We start from the raw sequence: 21,983 nt of genomic DNA, 5'->3' as shown, positions 1-21,983 counted from the left end.
CGCAGCTGCGTACCATGCGTAACGGGAGAACCGGCCCTGTTTCTGTATCATGCTGTAAGCCAATAGAGGATTTGTGAAGGTTCTTCAGCACAGTGACTTCCAGCGTAGTTTCCATCTCCAACACTCCTGGCTCCAGTATTCCGGTTCAATTGCGGTGTCCAGTGTCCCGGTTCAATCCCGGTGTCCAGTATTCTGGTTTAATCCCAGTGTCCAGCATTCTGGTACAATCCTGGTGTCCATTATTCCAGTTCAATCCCGGTGTCCAGCATTATGGTTCAATCCCGGTGTCCAGCTTTCTAGCTCAATCCCAGTGTCCAGCTTTCTGGTTCAATCCCAGTGTCCAGCATTCCGGCTCAATCCCAGTGTCCAGCATTCTGGTTCAATCCCAGTGACAGCATCCTCATCGATTTTATCTCGGAAACTCACCAGTCCGCAATCCTGATCTGTTTCAGTGCATCACAAACCCTGAGTCCCCAGCGTCTGCAAACCTAGAACTGTCTCGTCTATGTATCCCCAGATAGCTATTCGTACAGTTCTTCATTATCCATCTCTCTCTCTCTCTAATCTCTTCACTGCATGTAGAAGAGTTATAATTGATTGCCCAGTTTCCGTCCAAAGCCTCCAGGACCACATTCCAGCTACAACACCTAGTCCGGATCCACAGCCAAACACATCCATGACACAGTGATTTTTATGGTATGCAGTCGGGATGCCGACCATTGGCATCCCGACTGTCTAATCCCGGCAAGGGTCTAATGACAGGCATCGAAATCCCGACGGCTGTCATTTTACGTACACCGGGAGCCCGACGCCCGGCATCCCAATCGAAGGTAAGCTGGGCGTCGGGCATGGTCAGCCGCGGGGGGGATGGTTAGGTTAGGGGCTCCCGGTGGGGGACTTAGGGTTAGGCAGCCCCCCGGGAGGGTTAGGGTTAGGCTAGGGGAAGGGGGGGTTATGGTTAGGCACCCCGGGGGGAGGTTAGGGTTAGGCACCCGGGGGGAGGTTGGGGTTAGGCTGCGGGGAAGGGGGGGTTAAGTTTAGGCACTTAGAGGGGGGTTAGGTTTAGGCACTTAGAGGGGGGTTAGGGTTAGGCACTTGGCGGGGAGGTTAGGGTTAGGCACCCCTAAGGGAGGGTTTTTTCACTAAAGCTAAAGGACATTACAAAGGATGTTTTTGATGTAAGACAGTTACATGATAAGCCTATTAAGGTGATAAATTACAACCTGTCTGCATTTTACCAGTGATATATATCTATACATCTAACATTTTTTATATAACATTTATTTAAAATTTGCCTAAGTTACACTATGAGATGTCAAATAGTCAAATACAGCTGATCATTGACAGTTGACACTATATGTGTAATTTTAAATAACATTAATATTGGTTTATAAGTGAGTGTATAACAATTTATCAATAAAAAAAACAAATGACTTAGAGTGTTGCAGACAGCTGTTTTATTTTATTTCTTGTGTACACAGTTAAGAGTTCCGATATAATTTACTTAGCATGTTCATGCGGGGACCATTTATTTAAAAAAATAAATACATTTGTGGGTTTAATGGTGATCTCTGGCTAGTGGTCTTGCATCCACCATCTATAGGCTATGTTGTGGCAGGTCTTCGTCCAGCTCATTGTTACGGACACCTAGTAGATACAAGACATCCAACCAAAGGAAAACACCACATGAATCCAGGGATATATTAAACCCATAGCTCCACAGCTACAGCAATCGCAGTATTACTAGGTGGAGAACTACCATGTTTCTAGCATGCACAACACATAGGCAGAGAATATAGATGATTCCAATTGCTGTATTCCAAAAAGGATTTATATGTTCTCTGAGCACCAGGGAAAATGTCCTGTTTTCATTCTTCACCACTGCTGGCTATACTGCACAGACTGTAAAAAAACAAACAAACATATTGAAATGTAAAAATTAAACCACCAGGACTCCTGTCTTTATTTACCCTACATGCAAAAAAAAGTTTGTCTTTGCACCCCTTGCATTGCAAAATGGTTTGTCCAGCCAGGTCGACAGTTACATAACCACTCAGGTTGGATTTGGTATTTGACTCTTTCTCAATATACTTATAATATTTTGTTATTTTTTAATATATATTTTTCCTATCTGCAATTTAGGTTTTTAAATTGTTAACCATGTAGCTGAGTATGAGTGTGAGTGAGTGCATGTGAAATAAAATATTACAACCTTCGGTGTCCATATAATATTTATTTTGCAAGTGAACTAGATGTATCAGCAAGCCCTTAATGCCTCGCATGCTGGTACTTGCTGGGACCTCTAATTCTACTGTAAAAGACAATATTTTTTATTCTATTTTTTACACAATCAACCTGGCAACCACCGCCCTGGGGTGCAGGGGATAACACCGGGTTATCAGCACAGGCCTGTGGTGCCCTGGAGAGAGGGGACCCCTTTATTGGGGGTTCCCTACCTCCCCAGGGATCCCCAGCCTGAGCTGACTAGCAGTCAGGTATAATGCTTTGGCCGGGGGACCGGTAAAAGGGTACCCCGGCTGTGACATTACAACCCTGCTAGAAAGAGTTCAGTGCTGGCTGTGGAAAATACAGGGGACCCCTACTCATTTTGTCCCCAGTATTTCCACAACCAGGACTGGCTCACTGAGCCCGGTGCAGGTTGATGAAAATACAGGGGAACCCTATGTTTTTTTCTCCTGTATTTTCACAAGTAGGACCTTCTCAAAATAGCCTGATGCTGTTTGTGCTTTTAGGGAGGAACCCAACGTCGATTTTTTACATTTGACTATTTTTTACATTTTACACAGAAGCATGCAATGATCTGTGCATGTTTCTGTGTAACTCGCACCTGCTCAGGCTATATTTGCTAGCCTGAAACAGGTCTATTTTTTATGCAAATGTTATTATGTGCAAGTTAAAACCATGCACGTATTTTTTACACAATCAACCCGCCACCCTCCGCCCTGGGGTGCCGGTGATAACAAAGGGCTATCAGCCCGGGCCTGTGGTGCCCGGGAGAGGAGGAACCCCTTTATTGGGGGGTCCCCATCTCCACAGGGATCCCCAGCCTGGACTGACTAGCAGTGCTTTGGCCAGGGGACCGGTGAAAGGGTACCTTGCCTCTGACATTACACCAATGCTAGCCTGAAACATGTCTTTTTTATGCAAGTTTTATTATGTGCAAGTTAAAACCATATACTATATTACATTGCCCGAGTTGTATCCTCACAATTGCAAAACACTGTGAGAAAACATGCGAGTTTGCATGTTCTTGCACCCTATTACATAGCGTGAGTTCTAAAAATGTGCGAGTATAGCTCTATACTGGCACATTTTCCATACTCAGTCCCTATTACATTTTGTCCTATATGTATCTTTTCCACCTTTTGCTATTTATAATTTACATCTATTTCTGATAAAATGTACTTTCTATACTAAAGACTTGTTTTTAATTTGCACGCATACTAACAATTTAAGTTGAATTCTGAGTATCAATTATAGATGTGTGTGTGTATGTATGTGTGTGTATATATATATATATATATATATATACATACAGTATACATCTATATATATGTATTTATGTATCCTGTTATATTTACTCCTATTTATATCTGATACCATGGGTTTTGTATACAGAATGATGCATAGGTTTTCCATATTTATATGCTCGGCTAAACTGAACAGAGATTTGTCTCATTTTGCATTTCACATCTATTGTTTACGCACATATGAATTTGTATCTGCAGTAAGTAGTACCTTCAGGTTGGGTAGCTGATACTTGCTTGTTATCTATAGTATCTTACATGCCCAATATTAATACACGGAGGTAATTTTGGTAGTTATAGCACTATTAGATTGGTTACCTAATTAGGCACATTGCTTGAGTTTATGGGGCTATGGGCCTGATTCAGAGCCGCTCGTAAGCAGCCGCTCGTTCGTTCCGAGCGATGTTCGCACATCTGCGCATGCGTATGGGTTGTAATTAGGGGTGAGCGGGTTCGGATTTCTGAAATCCGAACCCCCCCGAGCCCCCCCGATCCGAGTCCGATCCGAATCAGGCTCGACTTTTCCCGCCTGACTCGGATCTGAAATCGAGGCAAAACGTCATCATCCCGCCTTCCGAGTCTCGCGGGTTTTGGATCCTATATAAGGTACCCACGTCGGCGCCATTTTCTCACTCGGCTGTGGACAGTGAAGAGGGAGGGTGGGAGTTAGGGCTGTGTAGTGTAGTGTAGTGTAGTGCTGCTGTTGTCCACTACTTCAAAGTCCATAGGGGCTGGCTGTGTTGTGCTGTGCTGCTGTTGTTAATAGGGGCTGTGTCCACTACTTCAAAGTCCATAGGGGCTGGCTGGACTGTGTTGTGCAGTCAGTTCTCCATAGGGGCTGTGTCCACTCCAAAGTCCTGTGCAGTGTCCCAGTCCTAAAGGAGTGCTGCAGTGTTTTCCAGGGGGTGCTCTGTCCATCAGGGGTGCTCCCCCCAAGTGCTAAAAAAATAATATATTTTCTGTGTTTGTGAATTGTGTGCGCAGTAGCCGCACATGCATCAACAAAGTAGTGCCAAGCGTGCGCCTGTGTCATAAGTAAAGGGCCGGCTGGCTTGACCGTTAAGGGTGCTGTAACCCCCGAAAGTACACTCCAGTCCAAACCAAAAAAAAAATTATTTTCTGTGTTTGTGAATTGTGTGCGCAGTAGCCGCACGTGCATCAACAAAGTAGTGCCAAGCGTGCGCCTGTGTCATAAGTAAAGGGCCGGCTGGCTTGACCGTTAAGGGTGCTGTAACCCCCGAAAGTACACTCCAGTCCAAACCAAAAAAAAAATTATTTTCTGTGTTTGTGAATTGTGTGCGCAGTAGCCGCACGTGCATCAACAAAGTAGTGCCAAGCGTGCGCCTGTGTCATAAGTAAAGGGCCGGCTGGCTTGACCGTTAAGGGTGCTGTAACCCCCGAAAGTACACTCCAGTCCAAACCAAAAAAAAAATTATTTTCTGTGTTTGTGAATTGTGTGCGCAGTAGCCGCACGTGCATCAACAAAGTAGTGCCAAGCGTGCGCCTGTGTCATAAGTAAAGGGCCGGCTGGCTTGACCGTTAAGGGTGCTGTAACCCCCGAAAGTACACTCCAGTCCAAACCAAAAAAAAAATTATTTTCTGTGTTTGTGAATTGTGTGCGCAGTAGCCGCACGTGCATCAACAAAGTAGTGCCAAGCGTGCGCCTGTGTCATAAGTAAAGGGCCGGCTGGCTTGACCGTTAAGGGTGCTGTAACCCCCGAAAGTACACTCCAGTCCAAACCAAAAAAAAAATTATTTTCTGTGTTTGTGAATTGTGTGCGCAGTAGCCGCACGTGCATCAACAAAGTAGAGCCAAGCGTGCGCCTGTGTCATAAGTAAAGGGCCGGATGGCTTGACCGTTAAAGGGTGCTGTAACCCCCGAAAGTACACTCCAGTCCAAACCAAAAAAAAATTATTTTCTGTGTTTGTGAATTGTGTGCGCAGTAGCCGCACGTGCATCAACAAAGTAGTGCCAAGCGTGCGCCTGTATCATAAGTAAAGGGCCGGCTGGCTTGACCGTTAAGGGTGCTGTAACCCCCGAAAGTACACTCCAGTCCAAACCAAAAAAAAATTATTTTCTGTGTTTGTGAATTGTGTGCGCAGTAGCCGCACGTGCATCAACAAAGTAGTGCCAAGCGTGCGCCTGTGTCATAAGTAAAGGGCCGGCTGACTTGACCGTTAAGGGTGCTGTAACCCCCGAAAGTACACTCCAGTCCAAACCAAAAAAAAAATTATTTTCTGTGTTTGTGAATTGTGTGCGCAGTAGCCGCACGTGCATCAACAAAGTAGTGCCAAGCGTGCGCCTGTGTCATAAGTAAAGGGCCGGCTGGCTTGACCGTTAAGGGTGCTGTAACCCCCGAAAGTACACTCCAGTCCAAACCAAAAAAAAAATTATTTTCTGTGTTTGTGAATTGTGTGCGCAGTAGCCGCACGTGCATCAACAAAGTAGAGCCAAGCGTGCGCCTGTGTCATAAGTAAAGGGCCGGATGGCTTGACCGTTAAAGGGTGCTGTAACCCCCGAAAGTACACTCCAGTCCAAACCAAAAAAAAATTATTTTCTGTGTTTGTGAATTGTGTGCGCAGTAGCCGCACGTGCATCAACAAAGTAGTGCCAAGCGTGCGCCTGTGTCATAAGTAAAGGGCCGGCTGGCTTGACCGTTAAGGGTGCTGTAACCCCCGAAAGTACACTCCAGTCCAAACCAAAAAAAAATTATTTTCTGTGTTTGTGAATTGTGTGCGCAGTAGCCGCACGTGCATCAACAAAGTAGTGCCAAGAGTGCGCCTGTGTCATAAGTAAAGGGCCGGCTGGCTTGACCGTTAAAGGGTGCTGTAACCCCCGAAAGTACACTCCAGTCCAAACCAAAAAAAAATTATTTTCTGTGTTTGTGAATTGTGTGCGCAGTAGCCGCACGTGCATCAACAAAGTAGTGCCAAGCGTGCGCCTGTGTCATAAGTAAAGGGCCGGCTGGCTTGACCGTTAAGGGTGCTGTAACCCCCGAAAGTACACTCCAGTCCAAACCAAAAAAAAAATTATTTTCTGTGTTTGTGAATTGTGTGCGCAGTAGCCGCACGTGCATCAACAAAGTAGTGCCAAGAGTGCGCCTGTGTCATAAGTAAAGGGCCGGCTGGCTTGACCGTTAAAGGGTGCTGTAACCCACAAAGTACACTCCAGTCCAAACCAAAAAAAAAATTATTTTCTGTGTTTAGCCGCACGTATATATCAAATCGATATAACATAAATGGAGGACCAAACTTTCTCCGATAAAAATAAAATAGAGAAAGATCAAGAACCACTTCCTACTAGTGCTGAAGCTGCTGCCACTAGTCATGACATAGACGATAACATGCCATCAACGTCGTCTGCCAAGGCCGATGCCCAATGTCATAGTAGAGGGCACATACAATCCCAAATGGCAAAGTTCAGGAAAATGACCTTGAAAAAGACATTTAAATCAGCTGAAGAGAAACGTAAACTTGCCAATATGCCATTTACGACACGGAGTGGCAAGGAACGGCTAAGGTCGATCCCTAGTATGTTCATGACTAGTGGTTCAGCTTCACATGACGATGGAAGCCCTCCTCCCACTAAAAAAATCAAAAGAGTTAAGCTGGCAAAAGCACAGCGAAGAACTGTGCTTTCTAAGAAGATATCACAAATCCCCAAGGAGAGTCCAAGTGTGGTGGTGGTTGCGATGCCTGACCTTCCCAGCACTGGACGTGAAGAGGTGGCTCTTTCCACCATTTGCACGCCCCCTGCAAGTGCTGAAAGGAGCACCCACAGTCCACTTGCTGATATGCAAATTGAAGATGTCACTGTTGAAGTACAACAGGATGAGGATACTGGTGTAGCTGGCGCTGAGGAGGAAGTTGGCGAGGAGGATTCTGATGGTGATGTGGTTTGTTTAAATCAGGCTCCGGGGGAGACAGTTGTTGTCCGTGGGATGAAAAAGCCCATCACGGTCATGCCTGGGCAGAAGACCAAACATTCCACCTCTTTGGTCTGGCAATATTTCTATCCAAATCCGGACAACAACTGTCTTGCCATATGTACCATATGTAAAGGTGAAATAAGTAGGGGTAGGGACGTCAACCACCTAGGAACATCCTCCCTTATACGGCACCTGCAGCGCGTTCATAAAAAGTTACTGTCAAGTTCAGAAACTTTGGCTAAGACCGTAAGCAGTCCAGGGACACCTAAATCCCGTTGTCCTGTTGTATCCAAGCGCCTGCAAACCACACCGTCAACTCCCTCCTCGTCAATTTCCTCCTTAGTCAGGATCGGAAGTAGTCCTGCAGGCCATGTCACTGGCATGACTGACTCTCCTATCCGGGATTCCTCTGGAGGATCCTGCATTGCTACGCCTACTGCTGCCGCTGCTGCTGTTGCTGCTGCTGGGAGTCGTTCATCATCCCAGAGAGGAAGTAGGAACACCACTACTTTTACTAAACAATTGACCCTCCAACAGTCCTTAGCGAGGAGGATGAAGTACGACAGCAGTCATCCTGAAGCAAAACGTATAACTGAGGCCTTGACTGCTATGTTGGTGTTAGACGTGCGTCCGGTATCCGCCATTAGTGCAGTGGGATTTAGACAATTGATGGAGGTAGTGTGTCCCCGGTTCCAAATCCCGTCTAGATTCCACTTCACTAGGCAGGCGATACCGAGACTGTACAGAAACGTCAGAAAAAGTGTCCTCAGTGTCCTGAAAAATGCCATTGTACACAATGTCCACTTAACCACGGACATGTGGACAAGTGGAACAGGGCAGACTAAGGACTATATGACTGTGACAGCCCACTGGGTAGATGTATCACCTTACGCAGCAACAGCAGCAGCGTCACCAGTAGCAGCATCTCAGAAACGCCAGCTCGTTACAAGGCAGGCTACGCTGTGTATCACCGGTTTCAGTAAGAGGCACACCGCCGACAACCTCTTGGAGAAACTGAGGGAAATCATCGCCCAGTGGCTTACCCCACTTAGACTCTCCTGGGGATTTGTGATATCTGACAACGCCACCAATATTGTGCGGGCATTACATCTGGGCAAATTCCAGCACGTCCCATGTTTTGCTCACACAATAAACTTGGTGGTGCAGAATTTTCTGAAAAGCGACAGGGGCGTGCAGGAGACGCTTTGGGTGGCCCGAAAAATTTCTGGCCACTTTCGCCATTCAGCGACTGCGTGCCGAAGACTGGAGCGCCAGCAAACACTCTTGAACCTGCCCCGCCATCACCTGAAGCAAGAGGTTGTGACGCTGTGGAACTCAACCCTCTATATGCTTCAGAGGATGGAGGAGCAGCAAAAGGCCATACAAGCCTATACATCCACCTATGACATAGGCAAAGGAGGGGGTATGCACCTGACTCAAGCGCAGTGGAGAATGATTTCCGTGTTGTGCAAGGTTCTCCAGCCCTTCGAACTTGCCACACGTGAAGTCAGTTCAGACACAGCCAGCTTGAGTCAGGTAATTCCCCTCATCAGGCTTTTGCAGAAGCAGCTGGAGAAAGTGAAGGAGGAGCTAAGACGGAGCGATTCCGCTCGGCATGTGGGACTTGTGGATGAAGCCCTTCATTCGCTTTGCCAGGATTCCAGGGTGGTCAATCTGTTGAAATCAGACCACTACATTTTGGCCACCGTGCTTGATCCTAGGTTTAAAGCCTATGTGGTGTCTCTCTTTCCGGCCGACACAAGCCTGCAGAGGTGCAAAGACCTGCTGGTGAACACACTGTCAGCTGAAGCGGAACGTGACACGTCAACGGCTCCTTCTTCATTTTCTCCCGCAACTGGGGCTGCCAGGAAAAAACTTAGGTATCCTAAGCAACCCGCTGGCGGTGATGCAGGGCAGGCAGGACCAAGTTTGGACATCTGGTCCGGACTGAAGGACCTGGCAACAATTTCTGACATGTCTACTGTCACTGCATATGATACTGTCACCATTGACAGAATGGTGGAGGATTACATCGGTGACAGCATCCAAGTAGGCATGTCAGACAGTCCATACCTGTACTGGCAGGAAAAAGAGGCAATTTGGAGGCCCCTGTACAAGCTGGCTCTATTTTACCTGAGTTGCCCCCCCTCCAGTGTGTACTCCGAAAGAGTGTTTAGTGCAGCCGGGAACCTTGTCAGCGAAAGGCGTAGGAGGTTGCTTCCACAGAATGTGGAGAAGATGATGTTCATCAAAATGAATTATCAGCTCTTCCAGGCAGACCAGCCTCCAGAAGGTACAGAGGGACCTGTGGTGGTGGATTCAAGTGGGGACGAGTTAATACTTTGTGAGGATGAGGATGTACACACTGAAGAGGGTGAGGAATCGGTGGATGAGGAGGATGAGGATGACATCTTGCCTCCGTAGAGCCAGTTTGTGCAGGGACACATTAATTGCCAGCTTGTTTTGTGGGGGCCCAAACGAACCAATCATTTCAGCCACAGTTGTGTGGCAGACCCTGGCGCTGAAATGATTGATTTGTTAAAGTGTGCATGTCCTGTTTATACAACATAAGGGTGGGTGGGAGGGCCCAAGGACAATTCCATCTTGCACTTCTTTTTTTTCTTTGCATTATGTACAGTTTGGGGCCTAGTTTTTCTAACTGCCATCCTGTCTGCCACTGCAGTGTCACTCCTAGATGGGTCACGTGTTTGTGCCGCCCACTCGTGTCGCTTAGCATAGTCATCCAGCTACCTCGGTGCAACCTTTTGGACATGAAAACACTATTGTGAGGTGTGAGGTGTTCAGAATAGACTGGAAATGAGTGGAAATTAAGGTTATTGAGGTTAATAATAGCATAGGAGCAGAGAAACCAACAAATTCTGTGATTTTAGCTGTTTTTATGCTTTTTAAAAAAAAAATACAGATCCAAAACACAAAACCCAGAACCCAAAACACGGAAGGGTGGTTTTGGCAAAACCAATCCAGATCCAAAACACGAAGAAAGATCCAGATCCAAAACCAAAACACAAAACACGAAAAGTGGCCGGTGCACACCCCTAGTTGTAATGCGCATGCACGAACCAGTCAGTGCGGTCGGAAATCGTGTGCTCACAAAATAGCGAATGCCTGCTAATTTGAGTGACAGAATGAGGCGTTTGTGGGTCGTAACAGGGGAAGGTGCTTGAAAACGGGGAGTGGAAATCCGAACGCAGGCGTGCCCAACGGTCAAAACGGGCGTTTTAAGGGTGTGCATAATTAACAAAGCAGCGTCATCGACCACGTCACTTGGTTGTTATGTAGCCTGAACTGCTCGCATGATTGCGGTAGGAAAATGCTACCACAAGAATAGCGAGCAGTTCATACGCCTTTTGATGTACTCGATTAATCTAATAAATAGCGGAGATGACGTATGATGCGAGCGGCCAGGGGGCGTCTTTACAAAATAACGAGCGCATGTTTCGTTCGCTCGTTCAGACATAGAGGCGTCAACAGACCGCAAAGAGCGAGCGCTCTATTTAAATATCCGGCCCCTTTTTCTGAACGAGCGAGCGCAAATAGCGTCTAGCTCTGAATCAGGCCCTATGTACTAAGCAGTGATAAGTGACAGAGTGAAAAGTGATGTCTGTGATAAGGTGCCAGCCAATCAGCTCCCAACTGTCATTTTTCAAACACAGCCTGTGAGATGACAGTTGGAAGCTGATTGGCTGGCACTTATCACAGACTTATCACTTTTCACTCTGTCACTTATCACTGCTTAGTACATAGACCCCTGTGTGTCTTTTGTGTGTTTGTTTTGGGAGTCTTTATTGAATTAAGTAACTTTTTATTCATAGTGTAAGAGTGCCTCAGAAAAAGAGTTCTCTTTTTTTCTTGTACTATAAATCTTATGTTAGTCAGGAATCATATAAAATGAGATATTTTCTCAACTGTGGTATTAATCAATACGTGGGCCGACTATTCACCCAGTTGAAGCTAAGTTCCTGGAATGTCATAGGAAAATTCTAAATATGTTTCCTGTACACAATGTTTCATGACATTTTCATCATTCCCTTCCCAAAAATCTAAAAATTAGAGGCAGAGGTTGTTTAGAAGATTATCTATTAGAGAGAAATGTATGTTTTTTTATGGAAAATGTTAGTTAAATGCAGACATATGAAGACTATTAAAAATGCATGTTTTTTCTAGGATAGTCATATTTGAGAATCAGTTTGAAACTATTTGTTTCATGTCAAATTAAGGCCATACAGGCACAGTTTAATTTGCATATTTTGGATCATGTTGACATGCCATGCCATGGTTTGCATATTGGTTTCTTATTTTTGCTTATTTTTCCTTTTTATTTGCAAGTTTAAGAAATATATTTTAAAAGATAATATGCCATTTTCATCTTTTGCTGGTTTTCACAAAGAAAGCATGCATGCTAGCCTTGAGGCAGTAGCGTAACTAGGGCAGGGCCGCAGGGGATTGTGCTGTGGGTGCCGTGGGACTGGCAGCGTGGGGGGGGGGGGCGCCGCCGGCCGCGGTACAGGCCCACCCTAGTCAGCCAGTGTAGTGCAGACTGCAGTGAGTGCGGTCCGCACTACACAGTTACACACACATCGCCGCCGGCGCTGCGGCGATGTGTGTGTTTCAGAAGCCAATGAGAGTCAGACAGACTCTCATTGGCTGCTGCGCCCACTGCCAGAGCTGGGCTGGAGCTCACTCATGAGCTCCGCCTTCCAGCTCCTGCAGTGGGTGATGGGAGAGACGTCAAGACGTCTCTCCCATAGTACCGTGAGGGACCGAGTGGGAGGACGGAGGAGCAGACAGCGGCAGGAGTGGGGATTCAAGTAAGTCAGTGTCAGCATATTCTGTTTTTTGTGTTTATGTCTGTGTGTGTTATGTAAGGGGCACTACTGGCACTGTACCCCTACTGGGGGCACTGAATAGGGAAGACCACTACAGGGGCACTGTATAAGGGGCACTGCATAGGTGGGATCACTGCTGGGGGCCTGCATAAGGGGAACAACTACTGGGGGCACTGTATAAGGGCCACTAATGGGGGCCTGCATAAGGGGCACTACTACTGGGGGCACTGTATAAGGGGTAATAATGGGGGCCTGCATAAGGGGGACCACTACTGAGGGCACTGTATACGGGGTAATAATGGGGTCTGCATAAGGGGGACCACTACTGGGTGCACTGTATAAGGGGCACTACTGGGGGCTTGCAAGGGAGCACTGTATAAGGGGCACTAATGGGGGCCTGCATAAGGGGGACCACTACTGGGGGTACTGTATAAAGGGCACTACTGGGGGCCTGTATAAGGGGGACCACTACTGGGGGCACTGCTTTAAGGTACATATGGAAAGGAATGTTCCCAGAGTGACGAGAAAGGGGTGTGTATCAAATTTAATGCCCCATTTTTCAGTGACCACGCCCCTTGTGGCATGTGACCACGGCAATTTTGGGGGGCGCACGCATATAGGGAGTGGACTCCATTTTTCAACTTGCCCTGGGCTCCAAATACCCTAGTTATGCCACTGCCAGGACATTCTAACGTCATATCTGCCAGTGAGAAAGTAGCTGAGTGGGTGTATTACCGGTGTATGACTGTAGATGACACTGTAAACAAATAAAGTCAGAGTCAGATGCACTGGTGCTAAGCGATTTTTTTCTTCTGCATGTGTCTAAGTCGCACTGCACAGTTGTAATTCAGATGCATGGGAGACACGCACCGGAGACGGTCTCAGAAATACGTACTGATTGCTCCTGTGTGCTGACAGGGAGGTGGCTAAGAGGCGCATGGATATGGTCCACTTTATGGACACGTTATACAGTTTTCGCAGGTGTGTCTGTGTAGTGGTTGTGAATTCAGATGCACAAACGTTCACATTGGAGGCCATACTTTGACGGACACGATGTACCTATCGTGGGTTTGGTGCAAGTTTTGATGGTGCGAGCGGTGGTTACGTCTAAATTTGCACCAAGCAGTATTTGAGCATCTAAAGCGTGGATGGGGAACCTCAGGCCCAGGGGCCGTATAAGGCCCCCGGAGTCAGTTGGTCTGGCCCTCAGAGCTTTTTTCTGCTAGCCTCACCTGGCTAACAGGGTGCCTAGAATGGTGCCCTGCGACCAGAATCTATGCAGCAGTGCCGTGTGGAGCGTCCTTAGGATGCTTCAGGCGGTCACACCGCTGCCCTTACAGCTCCCCGTAGCATGCTCAGGATGCTTCGGGCATTGCTGTAATCACCGGCAATTGTGTCCCCGTCCGACATCACACGGAGGGGGCGTGGCCTGCACCAGGCCCGCAAATAATGTTATATATATCAAAATGGCTCTCTGCAGAAAAAAGGTTCCCCACCCCTGATCTAAAGGCACACAAAGTGGCATCTCAGTCCTTGAACATGCAGTCACATATATATTTACAAGGGGTGGGTCTATATCAGTATTTGCATAAAGTCACAGAAGCAATACCAGCAAAAGATACACACATGGACACTGCAGTGTCTGGCTCAGAATCAGAATGCTTCTCAGTGTGGAACTTCATGTTGAATAAACTGTGTTGGATCAGCCTGGCTTCTGTACAGCACTGAGATATGGCTAAACGCATGCCCAGGCTTCTGAAGAGGTGGTCTCATTTGTTTTAAGTGAAATAGCCCTATTTTATGAGTGGATAACACTATTCCAGCACAGTACACACAGAAGCGTACTCACATTGTATCTGCTATGCAGTTTTGCTGTGTAGTCCTCTTCATTACAGGTTTTTGGTGGGTAGTATGTTCCCTGAGCGCAATGCTTGCAAATCTTATCTGGTGGAAAAGTCAGCACAGAAATTCTGTTAGGTGTAGACTATCATATTTGGGGGGTAATCCAATTACAATAGGTGCGAGCTGGCTTGTGCCAGCGGTTCTCACGGACTTGCAGTTGCAACCACATTCCAAACTCGCATTTTTTTTTTAGGGGAAAATCGGATCCCTGAGGGTGTGAAAAGGTAGGGAAAATCTCTATTTTAATATTTTATTATATTATTGTAAAAATGTTGGGACACAGTGCAGGACCCAATGGACACCCCCTCCCCTATTAACTAATTAATCATTTGGAAGTTTTCTATTAGCTTAATTGGGTCAATAACTATATGTAATTTTTGGGTGTTAAAAAAAATGGCCTCAAATTACCACCAAATCAACTTTTTCACTAGTTTAGGCACCTCAAATTTAATTAAAGTATATTTTTTTCTGAAACATTTAGTGGCCTCAAAATAATACAAAATCACAGCATTTTTCTGTTTCATTTGCTTGTGATTAAACAAAAATTTAGCTTTTTATAATTATTATTTTTTTTTTATAAATGCACAAATCAGCCATTTTACACTGTTTAAAAGCCTCTAGTACTCTCCTTATGCCCACTAACAGCCTTCTATATGATTCTGTTAAAGTTGTCACTTTTTGGGGGTCCAGGCTGGTTTCCCCACTTTTCATGCCCTTTTCCCAAGTCACATGTTATAGTAAATTTGCACACCCTCTCTGTGTGTAGCGCAAATAGGCATTTCTAATTGTATCTCGCATTTCTAGGGAGTACACATTTGTGTGATGTTTGCAAATTTCATATAACATACTCACTTTTGCAAACACACCTAATTGGATTGCCCCCTTAGTATCTTGTTAATACTGATCTTGGTGGTGCTGGGTAAGGACTACTGACAAAATGTAAGCACTTCTCACCTGGCATTGGCTTGGAGAGTTCCGCAAACTTGCTCATTTGTTTGGAGGAGTGTGCAGGGGGCTGAACTGTATTTTCCAGCTGTCAAAATAAATTATTATATGTCACTTCTCTAAAGCAAGTGCATATTATTTACTAACAGGCACTGAAAAACTGGTACTATGCAATAGCATGGGAACACATGAAAACTCACACTACACAAAATAAAGATCATATCAGATGCTTTCAGACATGGATTCTACATTAAAATAATACATTCAAATTCTCATTGTTCCTAAAATGTTCGGATTAATTAGTCTAAGTTACTCATATTTCTTAGGAAGGTAGCCTACTGACTGGATATGGGGGGAATTATATCAAATTGGCAGAAAACATTTTGCAAATTCCAAAATTTCCAAATCTATAGAAGTGGTGAGATGATCAGAGACAATCATATCATTAAAAAAGGTACAAGCTCATTAAAATGATGAGGTGTTAATATACATAATGAAAGACAATGCTCTTTAGAGGTTAATTCAATAGAAATTTTTCCTTTTAATCTCCTGTTATGTATTGTATAGAGCTCAGCATGCATTGCTAGTTGCATCATATTGGAAGACGTACCATAGTGATAAAGTCTGGTGGCACTCTCAAAGTACGCTTTCTGTTGATAACCATTTTCACTGTTACACCTTCCTGACAGGACCATGCTTGGAAGGAAGGGGGGTGGGGGGCTTTCTGTTGGCCAGTAACTTTCCCTGGCTACTTTTTATAGCATGTATTAAGAAGCTGCATTTATGAATGGCTAGGGCAGTCTGTGACTCTGCCAATGTTTCAGCCCAGTTATATGAAAAATGAGCCGGCAGTTCGTAGAAAGAGCAGAGATAAAATCAACTTCCTCTCTTATAGCAACAGGTAAGAAACTTCTCTATTGACTGTTTTACACAGGATAAACATGAAGGGGACAGTCAAGTTCTCTATGCCGGAGGTTCCCAGACGTGTTCCTCAAAGTTCTCCAACAGTTCAGGTTTTAGAGATATCCATGGTTGAGCACAGGTGGTTGAATCAAATTGACTGAGGTACTAATTAATTCACCTGTGGTCAACCATGGATATATCTAAAACCTGCACTGTTGGGGGGCCTTGAGGACCGTGTTTGGGAACCTCTGGCCTAAGCATTTGTTTTTATAGTGCATTTGTAATACCCGGGCCGCAACTATTGGTGTGCAATTGGTGCCGCTGCTCATTGTGCAAGGCCAAGGTGGTGGCACTGTCACTGCCCCGGTGGCACCTGTATTTGACTTCCCGGTGGAATTGTACCCTACAGCCTGGAGAGCTGCAGAAGAGCCACTCAATGAGTCCTTAGTATGTATCCAGTGCTCAGCTTCCTATTTCAGCTTCCTCTTCCATGATATCATGATGTCACATGTATAGAGGGCGTAGGGTTACCACTCATCCAGTATTCCTGCGTTGGAAAATCATCAACACTGTCCGAAGTTTGGAGGCTGTCCAATCCTGGATGGGTGGTGTCCAGAATTCTTAAAGCAGCCAGGGCTGGATCAGCACAGTGGGCCAGTCGGTAACAACCTTACAGTAACATTATCAGCCAGTCCCCTGTGCTGGTCCAACCCACCCCTTGGCCTGTCTCCTCCTCTGTGTTGTGGCACAGCAAAAGTGATGTCATGATGTCATGCCATGCCTCTGAAACTCAGAGGACTGTTCAAAGAAGAGCCATGAGGAAATGCAGAGGGCTGGAGCTTTAGAGACAGAGGGAGGCTGGAGCTGGAGAGACACAGGGGAGCTATAGCGACACAGGGTGGCTGGAGCTGGAGAGATACAGGGGGCTGGAGCTGGAGAGACACAGGGTCTGGAGCCAGAGAGATATAGGGGAATGGTTCTGGAAAGACATGGGACTGGGACAGGAGAGACACAGGGGTGCTTTGAGGCATATAATAGGTCATGAGAGGACTCTGGGCTGGCATGTAAGGGCATTAGGAGCCTGCAGGAAAGAAAAAAATATGCAGTGCAAACTCTAAACACTAAGAATACTGATAGTCAAAACAATTATGATAAAGGATACAATTAACATGGTGTACAAAAGAGGGTGGTAACACGTTTGCCCAAAAATACAGGCCCATCTACTACATCAAGGTGAACCCTAGCAGATGGGTCCGTAACATCCCTAACACTAACACATTATGTGAAGTTATCAAATACTTACTATAATAGTGCCTGTTCTAATTAGAGATGTTTTGGATCTGGATTTACCCTGGTATTGGATCTGGATTGGTTTGCTAAAACCTCATCTCCATGTTTTGATTTTCGGTTTTTTTTTGGGATCTGGATTTTTTCTTAAAAAATCATAAAAATAGCTAAAATCACATAAAATGGGCCTGTTTTTGTTCTTACAGTATTATTAACCTCAATAACATTTATTTCCACTCATTTCAAGACAATTTTGATCACCTCACCTCACAGCTCATAATATTGATTTTTTTTCATCTAATTAAGGGCCAAAAGGTCGCATCCAGCTAGCTGGCTCAAAACTGAGTGATAAATAGAGTTGAGGACGTGCAAAGATGATGGTTGGGGTACCCCTTGAGGATTGAAGAATTGATAGTTGATAATTAATACAGTCACTGACTGAAGGAGGAATTGATAGTTGATAATTGGTGCAGCCACTGGCTGAAGTAAGAATTGATAGTTGGTGCAGCCACTGGCTGAAGTAAGAATAGTTGATACTTGAAAATTGGTGAATTGGTGCAGCCACTGGCTGTAGTAAGAATAGTTGATACTTGATTATTGGTGGCGCCACTAGCTGAAGAATTGATAGTTGGCACAGCCACTAGCTGAAGTAAGAAGAGTTGATACTTGATAATTGGTGCAGCCACTGGCTGAAGTAAGAATTGATAATTGATATTTAATTGTTGATGCAGCCTTCGGGCAGAGTACTACTGGAATACAGAGTTATGATTAGGAACCAGTCCTGCAACAGCCTTGAGGGCTGGAACTCTTGGCAAGTTGCAGCCATTACAGCCTTGAGGGCTAGTGAGGAGTGACGACAGGTAGCCTTTGGGCCATAAAGCAGGACGTGGCCTTTGGGCCGTGTAGCAGCTTTGAAGAATTTTCTTTCAAAAAAATGAATGGGGCATGCAGGAGATGCTGTCTGTGGCCATTACAATTTCTGGACATTCATAAACCAGAACATTAAAAATGTCAGGCAGCAATGCCCCAAACAGCACATAATGGAAAGGAAAAAAGTGCAAGAAGGAATTGTCTTTGGGCCCTCCCACCCACCCCACTAAACAAGCTGCCAATGCGCAGTGGACATTGGTGGCAATGATCCCATACACAAAATTGCTTTACAACATGGGTAAGATCAGATGTCGTCATTGTCATAGTCATTCCCATCAGTGTGTACATCCTCATCTTCACACAATATTAATTTGTCCCCGCTGGAATCCACCATTACAGACACTTCTGCAGTTTTTTTACTTAATTGCTGATAAAGGTCTTCCTCATGGAATTTGTAATTCATTTTGATGAATATCATCTTTTCCACAGTTTGGGGAAGTAATCTCCTACGCCGATCACTGACAAGGTTCACGGCTGTGCTAAAAACTCTTTCAGAGTACACACTGGAGAAGTGAGTGAAGGGCTTGATCTACCAGTCCGACATATCTAGCAGAATCACTCTGTTTCAGCTACTCCTTCAGTTTCTCCAGCTGCTTTTGCAAAAGTGTGATTAGAGGAATGACCTAACTCAAGCTGGCAGTGTCTGAACTAACTTCACATGTGGTAAGTTCAAAAAGTTTGAGAACCTTGCACTACACGGCAATTATTCTCCTGTGCACTTGACTAAGGTTCATTCCCACTCCTCTCCCTATGTCATAGGCCATAGTGTAGCCTTGGATGGCCTTTTCCTGCTCCTCCATCTGCTCAAGCATATAGAGGGTACAATTCCACCTAGTTACTAACTCTTGCTTCAGCTGATGGCAGCACAAATTCAACAGTTCTTGCTGGTTCTGCAATCTTCAACATGCATTTGCTGAATGTCGAAAATGTCCAGAAATCTTACGGGCCACCAAGAGCATCTCCTGCACGCCCCTGTCATTTTTAAAAAAATGTTGCACCACCAAATTAATTGTGTGAGCAAAACATGGGATGTGTTCGAATTCGCACAATATTGCTGGCATTGTCACAAATCACAAAATCCTGAGGAGAGTCCAAGTATGGTAAGCCATTTTGCAATGATAAGTTTTTCTAAGAGGTTCTCTTATTTAAACCGGTGATACACAGAGTAGCCTGCCTCTGAATGAGCTGGCATTTATTAGATGCTGCTGCTGCTGTTTGCACTGTTGGAGGCAATACACCTACCCAGTGGGCTGTCACAGTCATGTAATCTTTAGTTTGCCCTGTCCCACTTGTCCACATATCTGTGGTTAAGTGAACAGTGGGCACAACGGCATTTCGGAGGACATTAATAAGGTTTTTTTTAATGTCCTTGTACAGATTGGGAATTTCTAATCTAGAGAAGTGGAATCTAGAAGGGACATGGTAGCAGGGACACAGGACCTCCTTTAACTGTCTAAAACCCACTGCATTAATGGCGTAGCTGTTATGGCATCAGTAATCCGCTGTGCAACTGGGTGTTTGCTGTCATACTTGCTCGCAAATGCAAAGGATTGTTTGACAGTTAATTGGTTGAACTACTAATTGTAGTCTTCTTCCTGGTCCCTTTCTGAGATGAAGATCCACTGACAGCAGCAGCAGACATAGCACTGAAGGATCCTTCTGAGGAACAATGGATAGGAGAGGAGTCAGTTCTTATGAAACTGGATGCAGAACTACTACCTATCACAAATGAGGATGTTGATGATGATGCAGGTGTTGGTGGTGGAGATTGCAGGCACTTGGATCCAGATAGAAGGGAACAGCTAGGTGACACTGGACTGATTGTTGTTCAGTTTTTTTATCCCCAAAGTTTCAGAATTTTAAATACCCTTTCCAATTTGATGAATGCGCTGTAAGTGACATAACAGGGAGGAGGTTCCAAGATGGTTAAGGTCCTTACCTCTACTCAGTGTTACATGGCAAAGGTTGTCTGGATTTGGGTGGAAATGATTCCACACATGAGAAGTGGATTTTTTGGTCCTTTTCCCAGGCATGGCAACAATGGGATGTTTCCCACCATGGGCAACAACTGTTGCCTGATTTACAGTTTTTACACAAACATCCTCGGCATCAACATCCTCATCATCAACATCTTCATCATCATCCTTGTTGTTATCGCCAACTATATAAATATCCTCCTCATCCTCCTGGTGCAATTCCACAGAAGCATCCTCGATTTCTACGTCAGCATGTTGACTTGTGCTGCTCATCCCCACATTTGCAGAGGGCACACAAATGGTGGAAGGAGGATCCTTTTCAAGTACATTATTAGAAAGGTCAGGCTTACACATGGCAACCGCAGACACACTTGGACTCTCCTGAGGGATCTGTGACTTTTGGAGACAATTTAAAAAAAAATTTGTACCTATTCTACAAGCAGAAGGCTTAAATCATCACAACTAGGGCCAGCTGTCATAAATAAAGGCCCAAGCCTTATCCTTTCCTTGCCACATCATGTAGTGAATGGCATATTGCCAATTTTTTGTTTCTCTAAAGCTGACTTAGCTTTAGATTTTTTTTCTTTAACAGGGTAAAAGTTGAATTTTTTACATGGCCTGACTTAAGCCCTGGTGCATCGGCGTTCATAGATGACATTGACGGCCTTGCATCGTCATCATGACTACTGCCGCCAGCTACAAGACTGGTATGTGGATCCTGCTCTCCTGTCATGTGACTGTCCTCCATACTCACTGCGGTCTTACAGCAGTGTCACCAAGCAATTATAGCGCAGCTAACGCACACGACTACATACACCCCTGAACGAGGCAGCAGCCCCTTCGTATATGACACAGGCAGCACCCCTGCGCATCTACATTACTGATAAGTGTGGCTAATGCTTACATATACACAGAAAAAATAGTTTTTATATTTTTTTCACACTGGGGGTGAAGAGCACCCCTGAAAGAGGCAGCAGCCCCTTGATAAATGACACAGGCAGCACAGCACCTCTGCGCACTTACGTTGCTGATAAGTGTGGCTAACACGCACACACATAGAAAAAATTGTTTTTATTTTTTTTACACTGGGGGTAAGAGTAGTCCTGAAAGAGGCAGCAGCCCCTTGATAAATGACACCGGCAGCACCCCTGCGCACCTACCTTGCTGATAAGTGTGGCTAACGCACACGCACACACAGAAATAAAATACTTAATTTTTTTCACACAGGGAGCACCCCTGAACGAGACAGCAGCCCCATAATAAATGACACAGGCAGCACCCCTGCGCACCTACATTGCTGATAAGTGTGGCTAACGCGCACACACACGCAGAAATAAAATATATATTTTTTTCACACTGGGGGTGAAGAGCACCCCTGATGGACAGAGCACCCCCTGGACAACACAGCAGCACAACCAGCCAGCCCCTATGGACAGGACAACAGCCAGCCAGCCCCTAAATGGACAACAGCCAGCCAGCCTTTATGGAGTGGACAGGACAACAGCCAGCCACGCCCTATATATGGACAAAAGCCAACCCCCCCTATGGACATTAGCAGCCAGCCCCGGAGTGACCACAGTAGCCAGCCCCTATGCACAGCATCAGCAACAGCTCAGCACAGCGATCACATTTACACACAGCCCCCTCCCTCTTCATTCTCCACAGACAGAATCCGACAACGGGATGATGACATTTTGCCTCCTTTTGAGATCCGAG

General features: G+C 45.5%; 1 protein-coding gene across 3 annotated transcripts in view; it reads right to left on the bottom strand.

Annotated features, from left to right (window-relative positions):
- Positions 1-1,434: 1,434 nt before the first annotated feature.
- The window catches only part of CCDC200 (coiled-coil domain containing 200), an 80,837-nt gene continuing 60,288 nt past the window's right edge, over positions 1,435-21,983 (bottom strand). For all 3 annotated transcript variants that reach the window (XM_088480837.1, XM_088480836.1, XM_088480835.1), the window contains exons 3-5: positions 15,181-15,259; positions 14,174-14,268; positions 1,435-1,902 (exon numbers count right to left, since the gene is read on the bottom strand). In XM_088480837.1, the coding sequence (XP_088336963.1) occupies positions 1,876-1,902; positions 14,174-14,268; positions 15,181-15,259 (201 nt within the window). In that variant the 3' untranslated portion in view covers positions 1,435-1,875. The remainder of the gene's footprint in view (positions 1,903-14,173; positions 14,269-15,180; positions 15,260-21,983) is intronic.

This window comes from Taudactylus pleione, unplaced genomic scaffold (genome assembly GCF_031769625.1).
Source record: "Taudactylus pleione unplaced genomic scaffold, aTauple2 ptg000256l, whole genome shotgun sequence".
Lineage (NCBI taxonomy): Eukaryota > Metazoa > Chordata > Amphibia > Anura > Myobatrachidae > Taudactylus > Taudactylus pleione.
This window is presented reverse-complemented; position numbering and strand designations above follow the sequence as displayed.